Raw genomic sequence first — 21,009 nt, 5'->3', positions numbered from 1 at the left:
CATGTTGATGTAGTAGTTTGAGGACCTTAGGGTCAGAAATAGGGAAAGTTTATTCATACAAACGTGTTTCTAACTACTTGAAGTATATGGTTGTAAAAGAATTTGGTAATCCATTTTGTTTAGTGTGAGCTAGGTTGAGTGAATTATGGTAGATGCAAATTTGGGCAGTCTGTTTCCTGGCTGGAAACAGGACAGAATCATTTTGCATGCCATATATTATGTAGAAGTGATATGAATATGAATTTTGAATATGTTATACCCATATATGTCTAGTTTCAGTAGGTTTAAAAAACAAGGAATTTGGATTCACATAGAGATAGTTATGGCAGAATGTGTGCAAGTAGGTCATGTGATGATCTAAGACAAAAGGATTAGATTGCATGAACTTTGTGGAGTTAGTGTCTTGTAAATATCATATAGCATGCATTAGTTTACATTGTCATTAAGTTTATATTAAGACTAATTGTATAAATGTTATATGACATTAGGAGGACAAGGTGCAATTGAACGCACACCCGATCGTGTAGAATAGATCAAACTGAGTGCGACAGTAAGCATATTGCTTATATATGTGTATGAACATATTATGGAGTGTGACTCGTTGAGTGTGAGATATGGTTGAATCTGATGTGAATAATGTTTGAGTGTTTGTGATACGTTGTGATAGATATGAAAGTGATATGATTGAGTATGTTGCAGTGTTATGAGTACAAATGTGGCATGTTGAGCCTTGTGCACATACTTGAACTGAATAATGGTTTGATAAGACATTAGTATGAGCTTGCTTCGATGTATATGTGAAATGGTCCTGGTTGAGAGTGTTATCCGAATATTATGAGCCGGAAGCACATGTGTTGAGATATATGAGTACGTGAGTTGAGTTTAACTCCTCCGTAGCACAGATGATTGTATTCCAAATTTAGTGAGCCGAGATATAGATTGGGCCCAAGGACCATTATATATATATTATCTAAGTATAGCAGGGCCCTTACTTACTGAAATAAGTATTACTATAATAAGTGAAACAAGTGAATATCTTTCCATTCTAACTTAGTAATGATATATATTTTGATATGTGTTCTTTCCATTACTTTTATATACATATATGCGTAATATGTTTATTAAGTAGGCAGCTCATCATTTGCCAACAGATTTTTACAGGTTTTGTGGAGTTCTTCTTGTTTAAGGTCACACCGACAGTGCTAGTCTATTCTCGTCTAGGCATTTTGGAGTATTTTGATGTATTTTTGTTTTGTAAATCCTTTATGTAGGATAATGACTTAAACATGTATTGTAAATTGTAAATGTTTTCTTCTATGTATAATATGTAAGGTTTATATGAGATTGAAGTTGACATAGAATGAGATTATTTTAAGAGTAAAATGGAAACTAAAGGATATAGTTTTATGAATGAATATGATTGAAACTTTAAAGCATGTTTGTAAATGACGTTGTGTGGGATATCATGTGATCCTAGTGTGTGTGTGTGGGTGGGGGGGGGGGGGGGGGGGTTACAAGCTATCCGAATAACATGAAAGTTCCATGAGGCAATCAATTTTTTTTTGACAAATATAGAAAGCGACTGATGTATTAAGCTTATAAATAAAGTGTGCTAATCAATAGGAAGGATAATCTGACTTAATACATGTAGATATTTTATGTTTCAGTTCTTGAACTTTACATTTAATTAAAACACACACACACATATATATATATATATATATATATATATATATATATATATATATATATTGTGTTTGTATATATATATTAAAAACATACCTTGCTAATATAGACCATTTCTACATTTCCGATGTGGAACTCGGTTTATTTTATCCCATTCACCACCCTTTAAAACTGCTTCTTACTCGACCCTTCTACTCTGACTCCACCCGTCGCGACCGGAGCATCATTACATATTAAACCTCATAAGTCATGCCTACTTTAAGCAAATGTGTCCGAGGAACCAAGAAAACTTCATCAGGTTGCCTCACACACCTACTTAGCCAATTGTAAAGATAATCAATTGCTAATCTTTTAACAAATGATGACCCTTTTGAAGCCATCACAATCCCCTCTCCCATTAGATAGACAACTCCATCTTCCAATGCTTTATCAACTAACCCTAATTCTTTTTCTACCTCATTTTCTTCTTCTATAAACACTTTCAACCGATTAGCCATCGTTCCCTCGAACGTCTCCTGATCCTTTCTCGAATCTTTGTACCCGTATCTCACAATGCAACGGAATATCATCTCGCCCCGCTTCACCCGCTGAAACAAGAACCGCTCCTCTACCGAAACTTTGCTTATAGGCAATGATTTGATCGATACAAACACGACCACCGAATGTAAAGACGAGACACTCGATATATAATGTGTAAATATTAGAGTTACGCCATGAACTAATGGAGTGTAGAATAAGCCGAGTCTTTTAACTCGGTGAACTCTTTCATCTTCGATAATGTCCGTAAGTCTCTCGACCGCAACTTTGTTTTCGAGCTCGTACTCGTAGTTCCATAAGAACATAATGAGCACAACTATTGAGGCAAATAGTAGAGGAAGGTAGCCTCATTCAGAAAACTTGTAAAGGGTTGAGCTCAAAAATGTCAATTCAATCACACCAATTGTTAAGATATAGATGATTATGAGTATGATGTTTGTTTTCCATATCATAACCATAATTAGAACTAGAAATGAAGATGTAATCACAAAAACAAATGTCACAGCAATTCCTACAAAAAAAACAAGAAAAAATCGAATTAATATACCATTGAAAACGCTAAATATAGCTGATAACTGTTGCTGTTAGCTGATAATGTTACCGTATGCGTTGCCAATTGTTAAAGTGTTTTTAAATCTGAGAGTGACTCCAACACAAGCCAACATTAAAAGTGTGTTGATTTCGGGAACATAAACTTGTCCTTCATGTTGTGCGGATGTATGAACAACCTTAATTCGAGGGAAACACCCGAGTGCTACTGCTTGTTGGATGATGGAGAAGGAAGCGGAGATTAATGATTGACTAGCAATGATTGCTGCCAATACTGCTACAATGAACTGTGGCCAATACAAAGATTCTATACCAAGAAAAAAATTTAATTAATATTGTTGTGCGGATTTAGCGAAAGATAAATAAATGAAATACGAAACACAGATTTTACGTGGTTCACCAATGTTATGTTGGGTAATCCATGGACAGAAGGAGAATAGCGTTTATCCACGGGCAGAAGGAGAATAGCGTTTATTAAGGAGGTGGAAATCAGATTACACATTAGGTTTACATAAGAGAGTATTTATAGTACTCAATCTATCGTACTGTGTAATACAGATTCAATGCATTACGAAAAATATAAGCACGCAATTATATATAAATTAAGGGAAAACAGCCGACTTCAAACATAAAACTCAGTTAATAAAACATTATTCATTTCAGCTAAAACATTATAGGCGGTACCATGATAACTTTGAAATCTATCAAATCACCGATAAGGGTATTGAAGATCCAAAATTAACAAGTTTAAATGTCTCCGAGTATAAGTTTAAGGTGCCAAACCACGATAAATTTAAGAGTATAATTATGTATTAAGCAATGTATATAAATACTTAGACCATGTTCTTTATCAATGAAAAAAGCTGAACTGAACTGATTACTACTGAACTGAACTGATTGATACTGAAATTAAGTAATAAAGAACAGGGTCTTACTTGGTATTGACTTGTAGAAGGCATCAGTAACATCATTAGGATAAACCCAAAGATAAGAACATTGACCAATATAAGCCAATAAGACAGATGGAATTAGGACAAAACATGAACTGATTTGAATAGATAGTATATTGAAATGGCCCAAATCAGCAAACAAGGCCTGTGAGGCATAACAAAACACCACCAAGTGAAATCCAAGCATTCTTTCTATTTCTCTTGAAATATTTGACTATGTACCATGGATTCACTGCTTTTATTACACCAGGTTCATACTTTATAATGTTGAATATTCCAATTGATGCAATTAGACCAAACCATAGCATCAGAATGGGGGCAAAAGTGTATCCAACTTTCTGTGTTCCTATCCTTTGAATTTGGAATAAGAAAATTAAAATTCCAACCGAAATCCACATGATTGTGTTATTTGTAAGTCTATTGTCTGCTTCTTTTATACCTCCGACTGCTGATAACACTGCAAATCATGAAATGAAAAAAAGAGTGACTGAGTGCTAGATTAGTAAGGTGAATTTCAAATGAATGTAGATTTGTTTTAAAGCGCACTGAGGCTAAAGAATGTGTCTCAAGTCAAAGCGAACTGTGAATGTTACAATTGGCATAAAAAAATGAATCTCCATGTATAATGTGTTGGTTTGGGAATTATGAACCATATATAATAAGCTAGTGGGCCTATAATGACCTGGTCACGAGGGGATAACAATGGAATGAAAAGCTTAAGGAATGAACAATTGTAAAGAATAATGTTGGAGGATTTAATGGATTGGATATCACATTGGAAACAAAAAGAGAATGGCTAAACTATATTAATAAGATATGTTTCAGCATATGTAGACACATTTTAAAAGTACATGTAGACACGTTTTAAAACTATAAAACTTGAGGAATGAGACTTGGGTCAAAACAGATAATAATAATTAATTATATGGTATTATATGGGTAGAGGTATCAGAGATTAATATAAGATCTATGATTGTGCCTTAACTATTCGAGCTTTTAGTTAAGGCACAATCATAGATCTCATATTAATCTCCGACATGTTAGAGATAATATTCTATATTATCATGTAATCAGACTACATCCAGTATTTTAGAAGTCTTATACATCTTTAATTTTTTTTTTTTACAAATTTAAATTAAATAAATATATAATCTAATAAATTCTTAATTGGATAAAGAAGAACCAAATAAAGATCAAATTTTGGGACAATTTGTTGAGAATGCAGCAGTTCAACTATATTGTTATGGGATCAGGTACAAATTTACTTAAAGTCTACCATCAGCCAATGCAATTTCATGCCAAAATAATGAAATGTTAGTTTTTTTTATGTGCAAACCTTTTAGCATTCTCACCACCATACTATAAAGCTTGAAATTGCATATTTTAAAATTCTACCCTCTTGTAAATGTTAAGCTTATTATTTTATTGTTTTGTACGTAGATGCTAAATTTGCTCTTTCCCGATAATCATGTGTCTAAATTTGTAACTTATGTGAAGTAAATTTCGAAGGCTCCTATTGTTGTCATAGGCCATGCTTGAAAAAAAAAAATTATTATTGTCAACTTTCGATTTCATTTTAGTAAATAATTAGATTTCACCTGAAATGCAAGGGGTGAGAACACCATCACCAAGCACCATGGAAACACCAAGCATGCTTATAAACAACAGAGAAAGCTTCATGTCCCCCCTATTCATGTCCCCACTAGTTAGTATGGGACAGATTAATATGCCCCCATCCATCCCCATCTTGTGGGGGAATTCATGTCTTGGGGATTCTCATTCCCCGTTTACAGATGTTTCAAATACAGTGATACCTTCACCGTTGTCGTTGGCGGCTAAAACAATGAAAACGTATTTGAAGAGGGTGATGATGATGATAGAATAGATGATCAATGACAATACACCAACTATATCATCTCTGTGTTTTATACCATCTGGAAAAATACCAGGCAAAACATACAATGGAGATGTACCCAAGTCTCCATATACTACTCCTATGCATTGAAATGCTAGCTTCAATATAGTTCCCCATTCCTTCTTCATCTGCATTCAAAATTTATCATTAATTAGAAGTTCACAGGACCGTGCCGAGTTTAAGTTCGACTTGACATTTAACTACATTATCTAGTTTATGACGGATCGACTTATGGTTAAGAAAGATTCATTTCTCTAGAAGGAGCCATTTCCAACTAATACCTTGTCCTTTTTGGCTTCTTCAAGTTACAATTCTAATATGGATCAGGATCGGTACTGGTCTTGTCTTGTTTACTCAGATGATGTCATATCAGTTCATCTACTAATGTACTTCACTTCAGTGGAGGGATCAGTATTAATTGGTCCACACTAGAATTTCTCAGTTGGGAGTTAATTCCCAACGCATAATTTTTTCGGATTTTTTGGCAAAACCATCTCATTTTTTTTTTCGGTGAAATCAAATAAAAATGTTTTTTTTTTCAAGAAAAAAAGTTTAAAATTAAACTAGAATTATATCTACTTCAAACTCGCATTTATCAAGATTATGTTAGGGGAAATTCCAAAGCAAGCCCAACCCCCACTTAATATAACTAGAGTTATTAAAATTAAAAATGTATAATTAATTTAATAAATTCAATACATATATCTTAAATATATTTATGTCAAAAGAAATAAATTATAAATAAATATATATAATATAAGGATGGGCTGAGTTTAAAGCCCAGATCTGATTATGGTTCGGGCTGAGTTCGGGCTTGACATATAAGTTCAATCTAACTAGTCCATATTATATACATATCGGGTTTGGATTGGACTGAATTAAAAAAAAAAAAAATTATATCAAAAGTCAGATTTTAATTTTTATTTACATTTATTAAATGTATTTAAATCTTAAAATATCATAATAGCATAACTTTATTTTGTTTTTGAATTTCAGTTAATCACTTGTAAACAAACAATTTTAAAAAAATCAGTAGATTTGATATTTAAATAAATTTATTTAAAAGTTTGAAACTTTTATAAATAATTTGTCCTGAATATTGTGTAAATTATAAAAAAGAATGAATTTTCAAGTCTGGCCTGACCCATATACTAAAAACAAATTATATATAATTATATATAAAAAAATCCATTAGTATGTACGGTCAAACGTGAAGTTAGGCATGCAATTTTTAATTTTAGAAAAATCAATTTTTTATTATCATAAATTAACAATAATGATGATTTAAAAAAAAATAACAATAATGATAATATACACGATTTTTCAAAATAAATTTAAAACCCAATCCATTTTATATATAAACTTTGTGCGAGTTCGGACCAAACTGAGTTAAATGATGAATATACATGTTCAAGCCCAATTTATAAAGGGTGGACTGGGACGGATTAGATGGGCCAGCGGATCTATAAATAGATCTAAGCCCAACCACTTTTTTATGTTCTTACTTGTTCAACTGTAGACTGAGGCAAGTTTGAGTATGCTATTGGTCTACTTATAGCATTCCCAGACTTGTTTCTAGATAGAAGGTTGTCTCGAACCATTCTTTACAGGATAGATTCGGGTGACCGAAAGAGTGCAACAGACCTCTCATTTACCCTTCTTAATCACTAATTATATAAATAATTAAAATAAAATCGTGATTAATTAATTAACGAGTACCTTATGAGCATAAGATGTATCTCCAGCAGCCTCCAAATCAAATAAATCTTTTTTGATGAGGTTTCCATTCTGATTATTATTCACTTCTTCCATTGATACTTGTTCTTCTACTATGCTTTGATCCTCCATTTTAATTATAACACTATTTAATTAATTAATGACTGGGTTTAACCTTAATTATATAGTGGATCAGCTTTAATTTAATATTATATTTTTGGCAATTATTATTTCTTTGCATAATAATATAATATTATGGTTGTATCCAATAATGTGAACATGGTATACACGTCCAATGCCCCTAATTTGTTTTTTTACTAATTTACTTATTGCAAAACGACACCGAATCTCACTTTTCTTGCCAATTTCTATTTGGAAATTAGTGATTAGGTATGACTCTATTTGGAAATTTATTTTTACTACCACATGAACTTACTTTGTTAAAGTCCACCATCATCTAATAGTAAAAAAAAAAAACAAAGTAAGTTTTACTTTATCAAAAACAAAATAATCATAGAAGTTACTTAATAATCAGTTCATAAAAGGTTGGAAAGTAAACTTAATACATACTTACTGTGAAGTACAATGGGCTTTCGATTGCTGGTGTGATGCCTGCGGAAGACTCCGATATCGGCCTCTTGGGAAATACTAGAGATCGTTCAGCTCCAAGAAGCTAGAAAAAAGACATTGGGTGTAATCGCTCAGATTCTGCTCTTCATTGAGTTGGCTTCTCCGTAGGATCCTCGCTTTGTCTAGACAGCGGTACAAGCAGTCCCCCCATGGGAAAGACCTATCATGAGAAGGTAATTGTACTTAATCCCATCCTTCCTTTTGAAATAAGGGTTAATTACAAATAAATACCTCGTGGTTTGACTGATTTGCAGATTGATACTCGTGATTTTTTTTTTTTGTGATTTGCAAAATTTTGCATTTGAGTTCACTTTGTCAGAATTTGGTCGATAACAAACTCGAAATGAAAATTTTCAAGAGTTAAATGATATTTTAAAGAACTTTAATTCTTCAGGTTTTTTTTATGTTTGAGATCATTTAAGTGCTGTTTTTTTATGAGAGAGAAAGATAATTTTTAGAGAGAACAAAATGATGATTTTGAAAAATTAAAAATGTTACTATGATACTAAACAACTTTAATTATTGAAAATTTTCATTTTGATGTCGTTATTGGTCAAATTTGGTAAAGTAAAAAAAACCTACAAAATTTTACAACCATAGAATTGCGTTTACAAAAAAATATCACAGGTAGCGGTCTGCAAATCAGTCAAATATTTGTAATTAATCCTTGTAATTTTGATAACAAAAGGTGACTTTCATCTAAAAAACACTTCATTAGAGTCTATTCTTTGGACCAAAAGTTGCTCTGTGATTTCTTTTGAAATCCAATACTTACATGGGCCGGGTTCAAAGAGAAAGGAAAATAATCCACGCCACAAATTTTTATCACAACTCTTCTCTTGATTTTAAGGCTCAATTTCTCAAAGATACAAGGGAAATGATGAAAATTGTTAAAGTTGATAAATATTTGATAAATACATATGACGTTATTTTTTTCAAAATAAAATTAATAGATTAGTTTGAAATTAAATTGGAAGTTATGATTATTTTTATCCAGAAAAAAATTTAATATCAGATAACTCTAATAACAATGACATCATGTATAATTCGGTCTCTGAGATTAGGATTTTGTCTCAGTTATTTGTTCCTATTAGGCCTATCGCGACTCCTATTATTATTAGTGTCATTTAGCTTTAGGGTGGATAAGAGTTAACACAGATGGTCAGTCGATGGTGCTCTAAGGATAGTAGGTTTAGAAGTATTTGCAGAATAGATAGAGGTTTTCCAAGAAGGATGTTTATAATTCATTTGCTTATATTAATGAGCTTAAATCAGTCGTTTATACTATTTCTACATCTTAGAAAAAGGGTTGGCATTGTTTTTTGGTGGAGTGTGGCTCTAGTTACCGTAGGATGTCCATTGGGATCTTAGACATAACTAGTTAATTTGTCTCAAGTATATCTCTGCTATGCATGTAGTGGTATCTCATATTTATCGTGAGGATAACAGAGTTGTAGAGACTTTAACGGAGAATGGTTTATTCTCTATATTATCATCCACTCCAATAATATATGAGTAATCAATGACCTTTAATCTTTCATTCAATATAAGGATTAATATTAATCAATTCTAACACTATATACTTCACTACAGAGGTAAACGAAGAAGGTGCAGAGATATTTGCATGCACTTTTAACCATTAGAATCCACTCTAAGAGAGATGATTTCGGAGGTTCTTCGTCTAGACACTACAAGAAATCGTGCGTTCTGTAGGGAAATATTTCGCCATTAAATGCCATTTTTTCGCCATAAAAGCTCTTAGTGGCAAAATCAGAGTTCATCCTCTGTTTGCTTTCACCACCACATTTGATATCGTAGTTCTACCACCATACAATAATAATATATGGGATCAAAAAAGAAGACGTAATGTTTAAACGTCATAAATCATTCTCACTTTTCAACATACAAAATTCTTCCAATGAATCAATACAAATCCATCGATGAAATACTTAAACGGGAAAATTCAAGCATGGAACTTGACATGTCACACGTAATGACGTGTCAAGTTCCCATTAACCATAATAACTTATACTGTAACCATTCAAGAAATCTCATACTTAAACATCATAAGTCATCCCGACTTTGAGTAAATGCTTCCGAGGAATCATGAAAACTTCATCGGGCTGCCGAACACACCTACTTAACCAATTGTACATATAATCTATAGCCAAAACCTTCACAAAATTTGATTCCTTTGAAGCCATAACCTCACTTTCCCCCATTAAATACACAACATTTTCCCTAATTGCTTGATCAATTCTTCTCATTTCCTCTTCCTTTTCTTTACTACCACCTTCTTCTCCTATAAACTCCTTCAATTGTTCAGCCAACATTTGATCAAAGTTCTCTTGATCTTGTCTCGAATCCTTGTACCCGTACCTCACTACGCATCGAAAAATCGACTCCCCAGTCTTCACTCGTTCAAACAAGAACCGTTCTTCGCTAGGAACTTTACTAATCGGCAACGACTTTATCGAAACAAACACAAGAATGGAATGAAACGCGGGAACTTTTGAAATGTAATGGTTGAACACCGGAGTTATGCCTTGAACAAGCTGAGTGTAGAACAACCCGATGCCTTTGAGTTGAATGATCGAATCATCGGAGACTATTTCGGAAAGTCTTTCCATTGAAATTTTATTTTCAAGCTCGAAGACATACTTTTTTCGGTAGCCGTAGTTCCAAATGAACATAATGAACACTAGAACAAAGGCGAAGAGTAACGGAAGGTAGCCTCCGTCGGTAAATTTGTAGAGGGTAGAACTTAAAAATATTAACTCTATTAGACCAATGGTTATTACATAGATGACTATAATGAAGATGTTTGTCTTCCATATCATAACCATAATTAGAACTAGCATTGCGGATGTGATTACGAAAACCAATGTCACTGCAATTCCTGCACGAATCATATCAAGAAACTTTTAAAAAACAAGAAGATCAAAGACGATCATTTAACGACGGATTTAGAATCTGTCGCTGTTCAATCAAAGATGATCCTTTAGGACGGAATTTGAATCTGTCGCTGTTCAATCAAAGACGACCATTTACCGACGGATTTATAATCTGTCGGTGTTTTCTTGAACACGAATTAGGTCAATTTGGATAATTTAAGCAATTTATATTTAAAATTACCATAAGCATTGCCAATAGTCAAAGTGTTTTTGAAGCCAAGAGTGACTCCTAAACAGGCGATCATCAAGAGAGTATTGATTTCCGGGACATAAACTTGTCCTTCGTGTTGTAGAGAAGTATGAACAATCTTGACTCTAGGAAAACATCCGAGTGCTACAGATTGTTGGATCATTGAAAACGAAGCAGATATCAATGATTGACTAGCAATTATGGCTGCTAATATTGCTAAAATAAACTGTGGCCAGTACGATGGAGCTGCATATATATATAAGAAACATAGTTAGTTAAATATGTATAAATGAAAATTTTAATAAAAATAATTAATAAAAAATAATAATTGAGTAAATAATTTAAATCATACTACAATTTGGCTAAATACATTAATTGATATCAGCGTAGAACTCGACTCTAGGAGAAACTAACGGAAAATTATATTTACGATGATAGTTCCATCTAAACATAAAAATATATAATTACGGACGGAATATTCTGTCGCTGATTTGTTATCCCAAAAATATCTATACTTTCATGGTCGACGGTAATTTGGACTGTTATTATGCGAGTAAAAATTGAAGTTCATGGATACTTATGTCAAGATTTGAAGTTTGGGGACAATTAATGTTAGTGCCCCAACATTTAGGGGTTATGGCTGTAATTTACCCAATTTATATGTGTATTTTCAAAAATAATTTTACATCCTTGTATTTGGTTCAAATTGCAGTAGAACACTCACCCTTCAATTAGTTTTTAGATGCTTTCTCAATTATCCCTAAATTTAATTTTCTGATATACCCGGTAAAAGTAGGTAATGTATCATTTTTTAGTTGACACGAAACTGACACTCAAATTGTTGGGGTTGGAGTTGATATGCTAATCCGAAAATGACACCAATATTTAAAATTATTGTTATATGTTTTCGTGTTTTCGTGTTTTTATGTCATTTTATTAATAAAGATAATAAAATTATTATTATTATTTGCTAATATGATTCGAATTTCCTAATTTGTTATAAACACATTACATGACCCTCTAACATGATATTAGCGAATTTTTCGTTGGGTTAGTATTTACGTATACTAATCTAAAAATAACATAAAGTATTTAAAAATAGTACAATATCCTCTTATATTTTTAAGGGTTATCGTTAATATATATAACAAAATTACATGTCCCGAAAACATGACACGAAATCGATACTAATTCGAACAGGTTAATACGACTGCGACACGAAAATTTTTGGGTTAAGTTTGGGTTTACACTTTTAACACAAACCTAAAAATGACACGACACGAACTCGAACACGAAAAATTCCCAGGTTTACTTATATGTAAAAATAGAGTGGGATTGTAATCGAATTGAGACGAGCTTTGGCATGCGCTCGTTAGAAAATTGACGATCTCAATCTCAACGTCATGCTTATGAGCTTCTCGTGAGCTTGTTCACAAGCATTGCTTGCGAGTAGCTTGTTGATTCCGTTCATGAACTTCGCTCGCGAACATCTCGTTAATTATGTTCATTTGAAACTTCTTTAACACAAAACTACATAGTTTTGAAATCTACAAAACTACGTTGTTTTACATTTCGCCCTTTATAGAAATATTATTATTAAAAAAATAATCTAACCAAGTTTGCTCACGATCGAGTTTGTTCATAAACATTATAATCGAGCTTGTTCATGAACCTATTATCGAGCATTCACGAGCTTTTAAGTCGACTTTCGTCTTGCTCAAGCTCGGCTCTTTAATAAATCGAATCGAACACAATCGAACTTTTATCGAGCTGAATGCCGCACCGCTCATAAGCAGCTCGGCTTATTTACAACCCTAATAAAGTGTAAAAAAAATGGAAATAATTGCTGAAAATAATATAAAAAATGAGGAAAATACTTACTTGGAATGGACTTGTAAAAAGCAGCAGTAACATCCTGAGGATTTTTAACAAGATAAGAACATTGTCCAATGTAAGCTAACAACACAGATGGAACAAGCACACTGCAACTGCTCAATTGAATTGATTTAATATTGAAATGTCCCAAATCAGCAAATAACGCTTCCGAACCTGAAAATCCATTCTTCTTTTCGTTAATATCATAAAAAATTTACAATAAAACGCGACCAGTACTCATCTCATCTACTCAGATAATAATGTCACATCATTCTAACTGGAGGGATGAGTGCTGGTGGTCCCGGTCTACAGTAGAATTTACCGTACCTGTGAGGCATAAAACAACAGCGCCAAGAGAAATCCAAGCATCTTTTTTGTTGGTGCGAAAATATTTGATAATGTACCAAGGATTGACGGCCTTGATTACAGCAGGATCGTACTTGACAAAGTTGTAAATTCCGATACATGCTATCGAAATAAACCATATTACAATAATTGGAGCAAATGTATATCCAACTTTTTCTGTTCCAAATCTTTGAACTTGGAATAGAAATATTAATATCACTACTGAAACCCACATTATCACATCTTGTGAAAGTCCAGGTATTGCTATAGAATATGAGTTTTTAATATATGCGATTTTAATCCTTATTGGGTGGCCAAAAGTAGGGATGGCAACGGGTACGGATTTTGCGGGTTTCCGGCACTACCCGATCCTATAATGAGATTACTCGAATCTTGTTAAAAGGGTATGGGATCCAAATAAAATTATTTGTGATGGGTACGAGACAAGTATATAGGATTATCCCCGAGGGTACTCGATACCCGCAATGTATTTGCAACATAAATTTTATTCTCTTGAAGGTTTATGAATGTGGACATCGAATGGAGGAAAAAATGAAGATTATCATTGTATCAAAACAAAATTTTATTTTTAGTGTTTTTAATTTTTTGATAGTTTGAGTGATTTAAAATGTTTGTTAAATTTGTGGATGGTTTATTAAATTTATGTTTTATTAGATTTGTAATTTATACATTTCATGTGCTCGATTCTTAACAGGTAAGGGTACTTGTGCAAATACCCGCAATTTAAACGAATGGGTGTAAGATTCAAGAAATACACCAGTTAGGATAATGAGATGGATACGGGTAATTCAAAAATAAACTTGACATTACCCGTGGTATCCTATCCGTTGCCAACGTATTTTAATTCGTCGGTAATGTTGATTAGTATTTTCACAAAAAATTATGAACAAAAAAATTGATGTAGATTTCATGGTGGTACTACAGGTGTAACAGACGGTCCTTCTGGCTCCGAATCCAGAAAGAAAATAACAAAAATTATATTTATAGTAATATATCCGTCGCTAAACATAAACATTTCGTTAGCAATTTCATTACTTTTGGAGCTTGAGGAGTTAACGACGGAATTTTTGTCCTGATTTTTAATCCCCAAAAAATGTATCTTACTAAATTTTTATCATCGACCAGTGGCGTAACCAGAAGCAAAAATTCAGAAAGTCACTGGAGAAAAATTTAGCATGAAAACACAGATTTTTGGGGATTAAGAATCAGCGACAGGATATTCCTTTCCGTCGTATCGCAGAACTTTTATAAAATTTGAGTAAATGTGAAATTACCGACGGAAATTTTATGTTTAGCGATAATAAATCTAAATTTTCACTATTTTCTCCCATAGTCGGGGGGATCGACAACCCTCCCTAACTCCGCTACTTCTACCCTTGCCATTGACAGGCACAGCGACTTTTTCGTGCCATAGAGTTAAGTTGTAAAAAACGTTAATTAGTTACCTGAAATGCAGGGTGTGAGAATGCCATCTCCAAGAACCATGGAGACGGCAAGCATGGTTGTGAACAATATAACGTACTTCATTAAGTAACTTTGCTCGAGAGTGCTTTTGATTGCTGTGGAAATCTGGACTCGTTGAGTTGGTCCTTCTAATTTATAAGTCGAAACTTGTCGATCTTCTGCTTGTTGGTTCGGTATCAAACTGATCTTCGCATGTCGACATATCAACGAATACATTGCAAATGTCCCCCCTACATATCCAATTTTATTAAATCATGCAATTAAAATCCTAAAAACATATCGCGCAACTCCTCTTTTCGAGTTTTGTTGATTAATTCTCGATTTTTTTTTTTAATTTGACACGTGAAGCATTCGATCAATATGTTACTTACCATATCCATTATCATTAGCGGCCAAAACAATGAAGACGTACTTAAGTAAGGAGATAATAAGGATGGAGTAAATAATCAACGAAAGAATGCCGATAACATCTTCTTCCCTCTTTATTCCGTCGGGAAATATGCCAGCTAATACATATAATGGAGATGTTCCTAAATCTCCATATACTACTCCTATACATTGAAATGCTAGCTTCCATATTGTTCCCCTGTTTTCTATCCGTAAATTTCAATCCAAACGGTGACATGTCATTATCTGAGTGGAGGGATTATATTAGTCACGATTTCACATTAGAATTTATCTATATGACCGTTTACTTCTTTTACTCTAAACAGTTTGGAGAGGTAAATTACACTTCTCAACTTTTTCCTTCCTGACATTATGGTCCCTAAACTTTAAAACATGACATTAGGGCGTCTGAAATTTGCAACTTAATAGCGCAATGATTTCTAAACTTTGCACTTTACTAACATTAATATCTTTCTTTTTTTTTACCATCGATCAAGATGAGCCCTCTGATAACATGTATCCCTTTACTATAGAGTTAAAAGAAATGATATTCTAAATAACTTTAGTTTTTGAACTTTTTTAGTTTGATATCATGTAAGAGTTGGAGATTTTTTTATTCATCCAATACTGTGTAATATATTATATTGAGTTACTTTATAATTTGATCTATCAATTTTTTTTGGTGAAGAAATATCATCCAATACTGTGTGTATATTTATATTGAGTTATTTATAATTTGATCTTTCAATTTTTTTTGCTGAAGAATTGATCTTCAATTTTTAAAAATCAAGTTTGAAAAAATCTTGATGTTGGAGGCTCCAAGAAATCTGGGTTCCTTTGTGTTGAAGAGAAAGAAGAACAAGCGAAGAGAGAGAATGTGTAGAAGAGAGAGAAGAACAAGGGAAGAGAGAGAAGTATGTCTGTACAAGAGAAGAAGAGGAATTAATTGAATGGTGTAAAAGTAATTATTATTTGATGGTTTTTGGATTGAATTTATAAAAAGGTAACTTAGTAATTTCACATGTCATGGGCCCATTATGTTAATGAAAATTGATGACATGGCGGTTTGACCAGCGTTGACCGGTCATAATTACCGGCTATACACTTTAGTGGGAGGTCACTAAAAGGTTGTACATTTTAGTGTGATAAAATTTTGGTTGTACACCAAAGTGTGATTTTGGATAAAGGTTGTACACTATGTATGTAATTTACCCTAAAAATTAGATATAAATGTGGAAATTTACCTCAATTGTTTTTGGAGAAATGCAATGTACACCTAATATCTTTTAAGTAAAATCAATTTTACATTTATCTAGTAGGGAATTGAACCGAATGGTTTACCGTTATTTGACATGTTATTTAACGATCACGTTGAACTTACCAAACATTGATTATATGCAACATGTTTAATGCGCTACTAACCCAATTACAAATAATCTATAAAAATGTCAATACCTAAGTCTGTCATATATAAGTTAGTGCATGTTTAGTTCCATTTTCCAAAACTACTTTTTGTCTTTTAATTCTAAACAGTAGATAAAAAAAAGTATTTGGTAAAATTTCGAAAATAGATGCTTTTAATAGAAAAGGTTAACTAATATCTACTAGTTATCAATAATAGAAAACAGTTTGTAGCAATAGGCCTTAATCACAACAAATTTATCTAAAAAGTTTACTATGTGATATCAGGCAAATATAAACTTGTCAGGTGGAACTACAAATGTCCGAACCTACCCTCTAGAAGATAGAATATGCAGCTCCTCATTGTATAAAACACAACCAAACGACGGTGTACTAGAAGCTTGATCTGGAGATCTTACAAGACCTAGTCAAGAATCCAGTCAGTGTTTAACCACTCCGGACCCCGGGAATCACGTGCCAAATGGCGTTGAGGAATATCAGGCCTCGATATCTGGGCTCACACTCTCCTATCAATAGGAGATATGTGACCCACCCTGATCCACGATCCATAATAGTCTTCCACAGCTCAACACTAGTATAAAATAGAGTAAGCTCAGCTCGAGGTAAATAGGTTCATAGCACATTTACATAATAGCTTCAAATTACTGATTGTGATCATCCTTTAGTCTTCTCCACAAACTGACTTAGGCATCGAGCGGGTTTGCCATGCAAACATCCCCTTTTGACCTTGCTTATATGCGGTTGCACGTTGACATGTGGACTTAGAGGATTCAGCCACGTCAAATTAGTGCAGGGAGCGTGGACTGATACAACGATGGCTCGTTTAAGTAGTTCTCTATAAATCCCTTCCACGAATGCACTCCCGACAACAGAGATCTAGAGAAACATTGAAGAAGAAACATACCAAAGTCGCAGGGTCAATAACGACCCAATCCTAGAAATGTTGGAAGAAGGAGAATCCCTCGAGCCCAAACAATAAAGGCTTTTAGGCGTGAAACCTTGACTCTGTCTAGGAGATCGTTAGCATCATGAGGCTTAAGAATGCCCTCTAAATGGCATAAGTGAAAAAGAAACTAGTGGTAACAGAAGAAATATTCAGGTACATGAAAAAACCTAAAGGCACAAATTACTCAAACAGACACCACACTGTCTGAAGCTTCTACCGCTGACACGACGGTTCTCTAAAGAGTTGAAAAAAAAATATCTGGACACCCAATCTAAGGAGAAAGGATTCTTCCCGATACAGTGCCATCGGACCGAGACACCCTTTCCCTACAAGGAGAAATGGATCAATCCCCCATGAGACCAGTTTAGGAAAGAGAAAGAACCCTCCCCAAATAGGTTGACAACGGACTCCTATAATCATCTAATACCATATCATAAAGTTATTAAGCAAGATCGGTCACCACAACTTTAGCATCTGTCTCAATAATACACTCATCAACTCCCTTGTTCTTTAACCAACTAAGTGCTTCTTGATCCCTAGAGCTTCTCCAATACGAGGCAAACAATTTCCTTTCACATGCTTATAAAACTGTACAAGATCCAATAGAACACGAACTGACCATGGATTGTCCATCCCGTGACAATTCTAAGTAAGAATACTCATGGTGATGGGCGGGTTGTTGGTCCCGTGTAATTAGTTCCAAGGGGGGGTTAGGAACTAATGTAACTTTTTCGCTTAATTATACTGACTTAATATAATTCTTTGAATTACTTTACTCAGTTTTGGTCAGCAAGGCCGAGTGAAATGTAAGACAGCTTTAGTCAGAAGCTGACTAGAACTGTTTTACTTGTGAGTTGGGAATTAACACTTTTGAGGTCAGCTTCTAACTCAGCACTCTGATTACTCAGTGTCAGCTTATACAATTTATATCCTGAGTAATTAAAGCAAGCAACACATACAAATATATATTGAAAGAAAGGGTTAGAAATAACTCAGCAGACTTATCCTGGTTCGGCCTCTCCGCCTACGTCCAGTCCCCAGAATCTTTCTGGGCTTTTTCAATCCACTACTGAGCTCTTTAAAGGTAGAGCACAAACCGTTTACAAGCAATTGAGTATGCAAGAGTACCGTCCTCTATTCGTCTACTCAACCCTTACAGAGCGCTATAACCCAACACTCAGATTTCTCTACCGCTGGGTACTAAAACCGAGTACTCAGCACCACTCTCTCAATCTTTACAATTGATACAAATTTGTTCTTTCTAGATGAAGAACACTTTAGATGAATACAAATTCTATCTAGACTTTTACACAGAGATGGGATTTGGGTGTAAGTTTTTGCTTTTCTTGTTTGTATGTGCTTGTATGTATGCTATTTCCTTTTGTACTTCGGCATCATATCCAACTGATGAACTTGTCCTTTTATAGTTAAAATCTGATGCTTCAATCATTTGAATTTGGATGTATTCGTTGGATTCGAACGGCTCTCTTGCGTCATTCGTTTGGTCAGCATACAGATTTTGTAGGCCAATCCGGTCATCTGAAATTAGCAGGCGTCAGGCTTGTCTTCTTCCTCCAGGTTCATCTTCTAATGCCAATTTCGTCTTTTAGCCAAGTGCCAGTTGACCCATGCGTCTCGAAATTGACTCTGTGCGTAATTCCAAGGCTTATGTATTGACGCAGACTTTATCGGATCTTGTCTTTTAATAAATGGATCATTCACGATGTCCTGACAAACACTCAGCTTGAATTTATGATGTTGCCTTTGTTCTTTATTTTTAGTAGATACTGAGTAACATTCCACTCAGCGTCTTCGGTCGGCTTTGTCTTCAAGCATTATTTCTGAGGATGGTTTTTCTTCTATAATGCTGAGTTACACTCCTCTCAGCTTGTGTTGTGTTCTCATGCTGACTTCAATCTGTCTTTACTTTTTATTCCTGTTCTCATTTATTCTCATACTCAACATTGAACAAACATATTAGTACAATTAAATCAAAGCACATAAATTTAATTGTCTTAATCATGAGGTTAACTTAAATAATTTTGTCAAATCAAAATCATGTGGAAAGGTGTTTCAACAAACTCCCCCATTTTGATGTTGGCAAAAGTATTTAGTTTTGGAACTCAGCATTAAAGTTCACCATGATTGATTTACCTTTTATGCTTCTGAAGTTACTCCCCCCTTAAGGGTTGCATCTATTGACTTAAATTTACTCTAAACCTTCTAAGATTTAATCGAGTGAAGTTAAGACATGCCTTTACTGACTTAGTTCAATTCTAGACCTTCCAAGATCTAATTCAGATGAACCTATGTCAGTTTTTAGAAAAGGTTCAATGCTTGGAACATGTAGTTGTTACTCAGTGTTGCACATAGGTATCAGTGGTATCATATTGGTATCGGAGTTATGTGTGCTGAGTATGTTTTACTTGTATTTTCCTTATGTTCACAAGATTCAAGTTGTTCAATGAGTAGTTAGTTATGACAGATCAGCATTTAAGCACAATAGGTAAGCATCACATAAGTAAGGTCAGTTTGGATAGAAGATGCATATATATATATATATGGAAGGTCAGTGTTAACAAAACAGAATACGCCAGATAAGGTTACAAATCAAGAACTAAGACTGTTGTTAATCTATTTCTTCATATTGACTTGAGCTTGGTTAGCTTTTCCTTTGCCTTTGGCGGTTCTTTGTTGCTGACCTTGATTGCCCGGAATCACTAGAGTTGTCCCAGACTTCAGATGAGTTCCGAAAGCAAATGCCTCTCCTGTTTTCTGTTGAGTTCCAGCAGCTCGCTTTTCCTTTTCCCCCGTTTTGCCAGCATCATGAGATGGAGGAGGAGGAGGAGCAGTGAATGCCCTATGAAGAACAGCACGAGTCAGCTTCGAGGAATACAGCTGCATTTGACTTGTACTCTCCCTAAGACCCTGGAAAACCCGCATGCCTTCTTCCATACTAGCGGCGGGGATTCTGATATTGGCACTAAGCATGCTGAGTAAATACTCTTGAGATTTTCCGATCCAGGTAATGGATTTTTGTTGGTCCCATGTAATTAGTTCCAAGGGGGGGTTAGGAACTAATGTAACTTTTTCGCTTAATTATGCTGACTTAATATAATTCTTTTAATTACTTTACTCAATTTTGGTCAGCACAGCCGAGTGAGATGTAAGACAACTTTAGTCAGAAGCTGACTAGAACTGTTTTACTTGTGAGTTGGGAGTTAACACTTTTGAGGTCAGCTTCCAACTCAGCACTCCGATTACTCAGAGTCAGCTTATATGATTTATATCCTGAGTAATTAACGCAAGCAACACATACAAATATATATATTGAGAAAGGGTTAGAAATAACTCAGCAGACTTATCCTGGTTCGGCCTCTCCGCCTACGTCCAGTCCCCAGAATCCTTCCGGGCTTTTTCAA

At 34.1% G+C, this 21,009-nt stretch overlaps 1 protein-coding gene and 1 pseudogene across 1 annotated transcript; both read right to left on the bottom strand.

Moving 5' to 3' along the window:
• Window positions 1–1,893: 1,893 nt before the first annotated feature.
• Window positions 1,894–7,485, bottom strand: LOC136217479 (potassium transporter 1-like; annotated as a pseudogene).
• A 2,555-nt stretch (window positions 7,486–10,040) lies between these two features.
• Window positions 10,041–20,542, bottom strand: LOC136217478 (potassium transporter 5-like). Its single transcript, XM_066004079.1, has 8 exons — window positions 20,290–20,542; window positions 15,204–15,425; window positions 14,814–15,062; window positions 14,607–14,610; window positions 13,330–13,649; window positions 13,009–13,176; window positions 11,119–11,373; window positions 10,041–10,882 (listed from the first exon to the last, which is right to left on the bottom strand). Exons 1-8 carry the CDS (start codon window positions 20,540–20,542, stop codon window positions 10,041–10,043), a joined length of 2,313 nt encoding a protein of 770 aa, XP_065860151.1.
• Window positions 20,543–21,009: the final 467 nt, after the last annotated feature.

The sequence above is a fragment of the Euphorbia lathyris genome, chromosome 2 (assembly GCF_963576675.1).
Source record: "Euphorbia lathyris chromosome 2, ddEupLath1.1, whole genome shotgun sequence".
NCBI classification, from domain to species: domain Eukaryota; kingdom Viridiplantae; phylum Streptophyta; class Magnoliopsida; order Malpighiales; family Euphorbiaceae; genus Euphorbia; species Euphorbia lathyris.
This window is presented reverse-complemented; position numbering and strand designations above follow the sequence as displayed.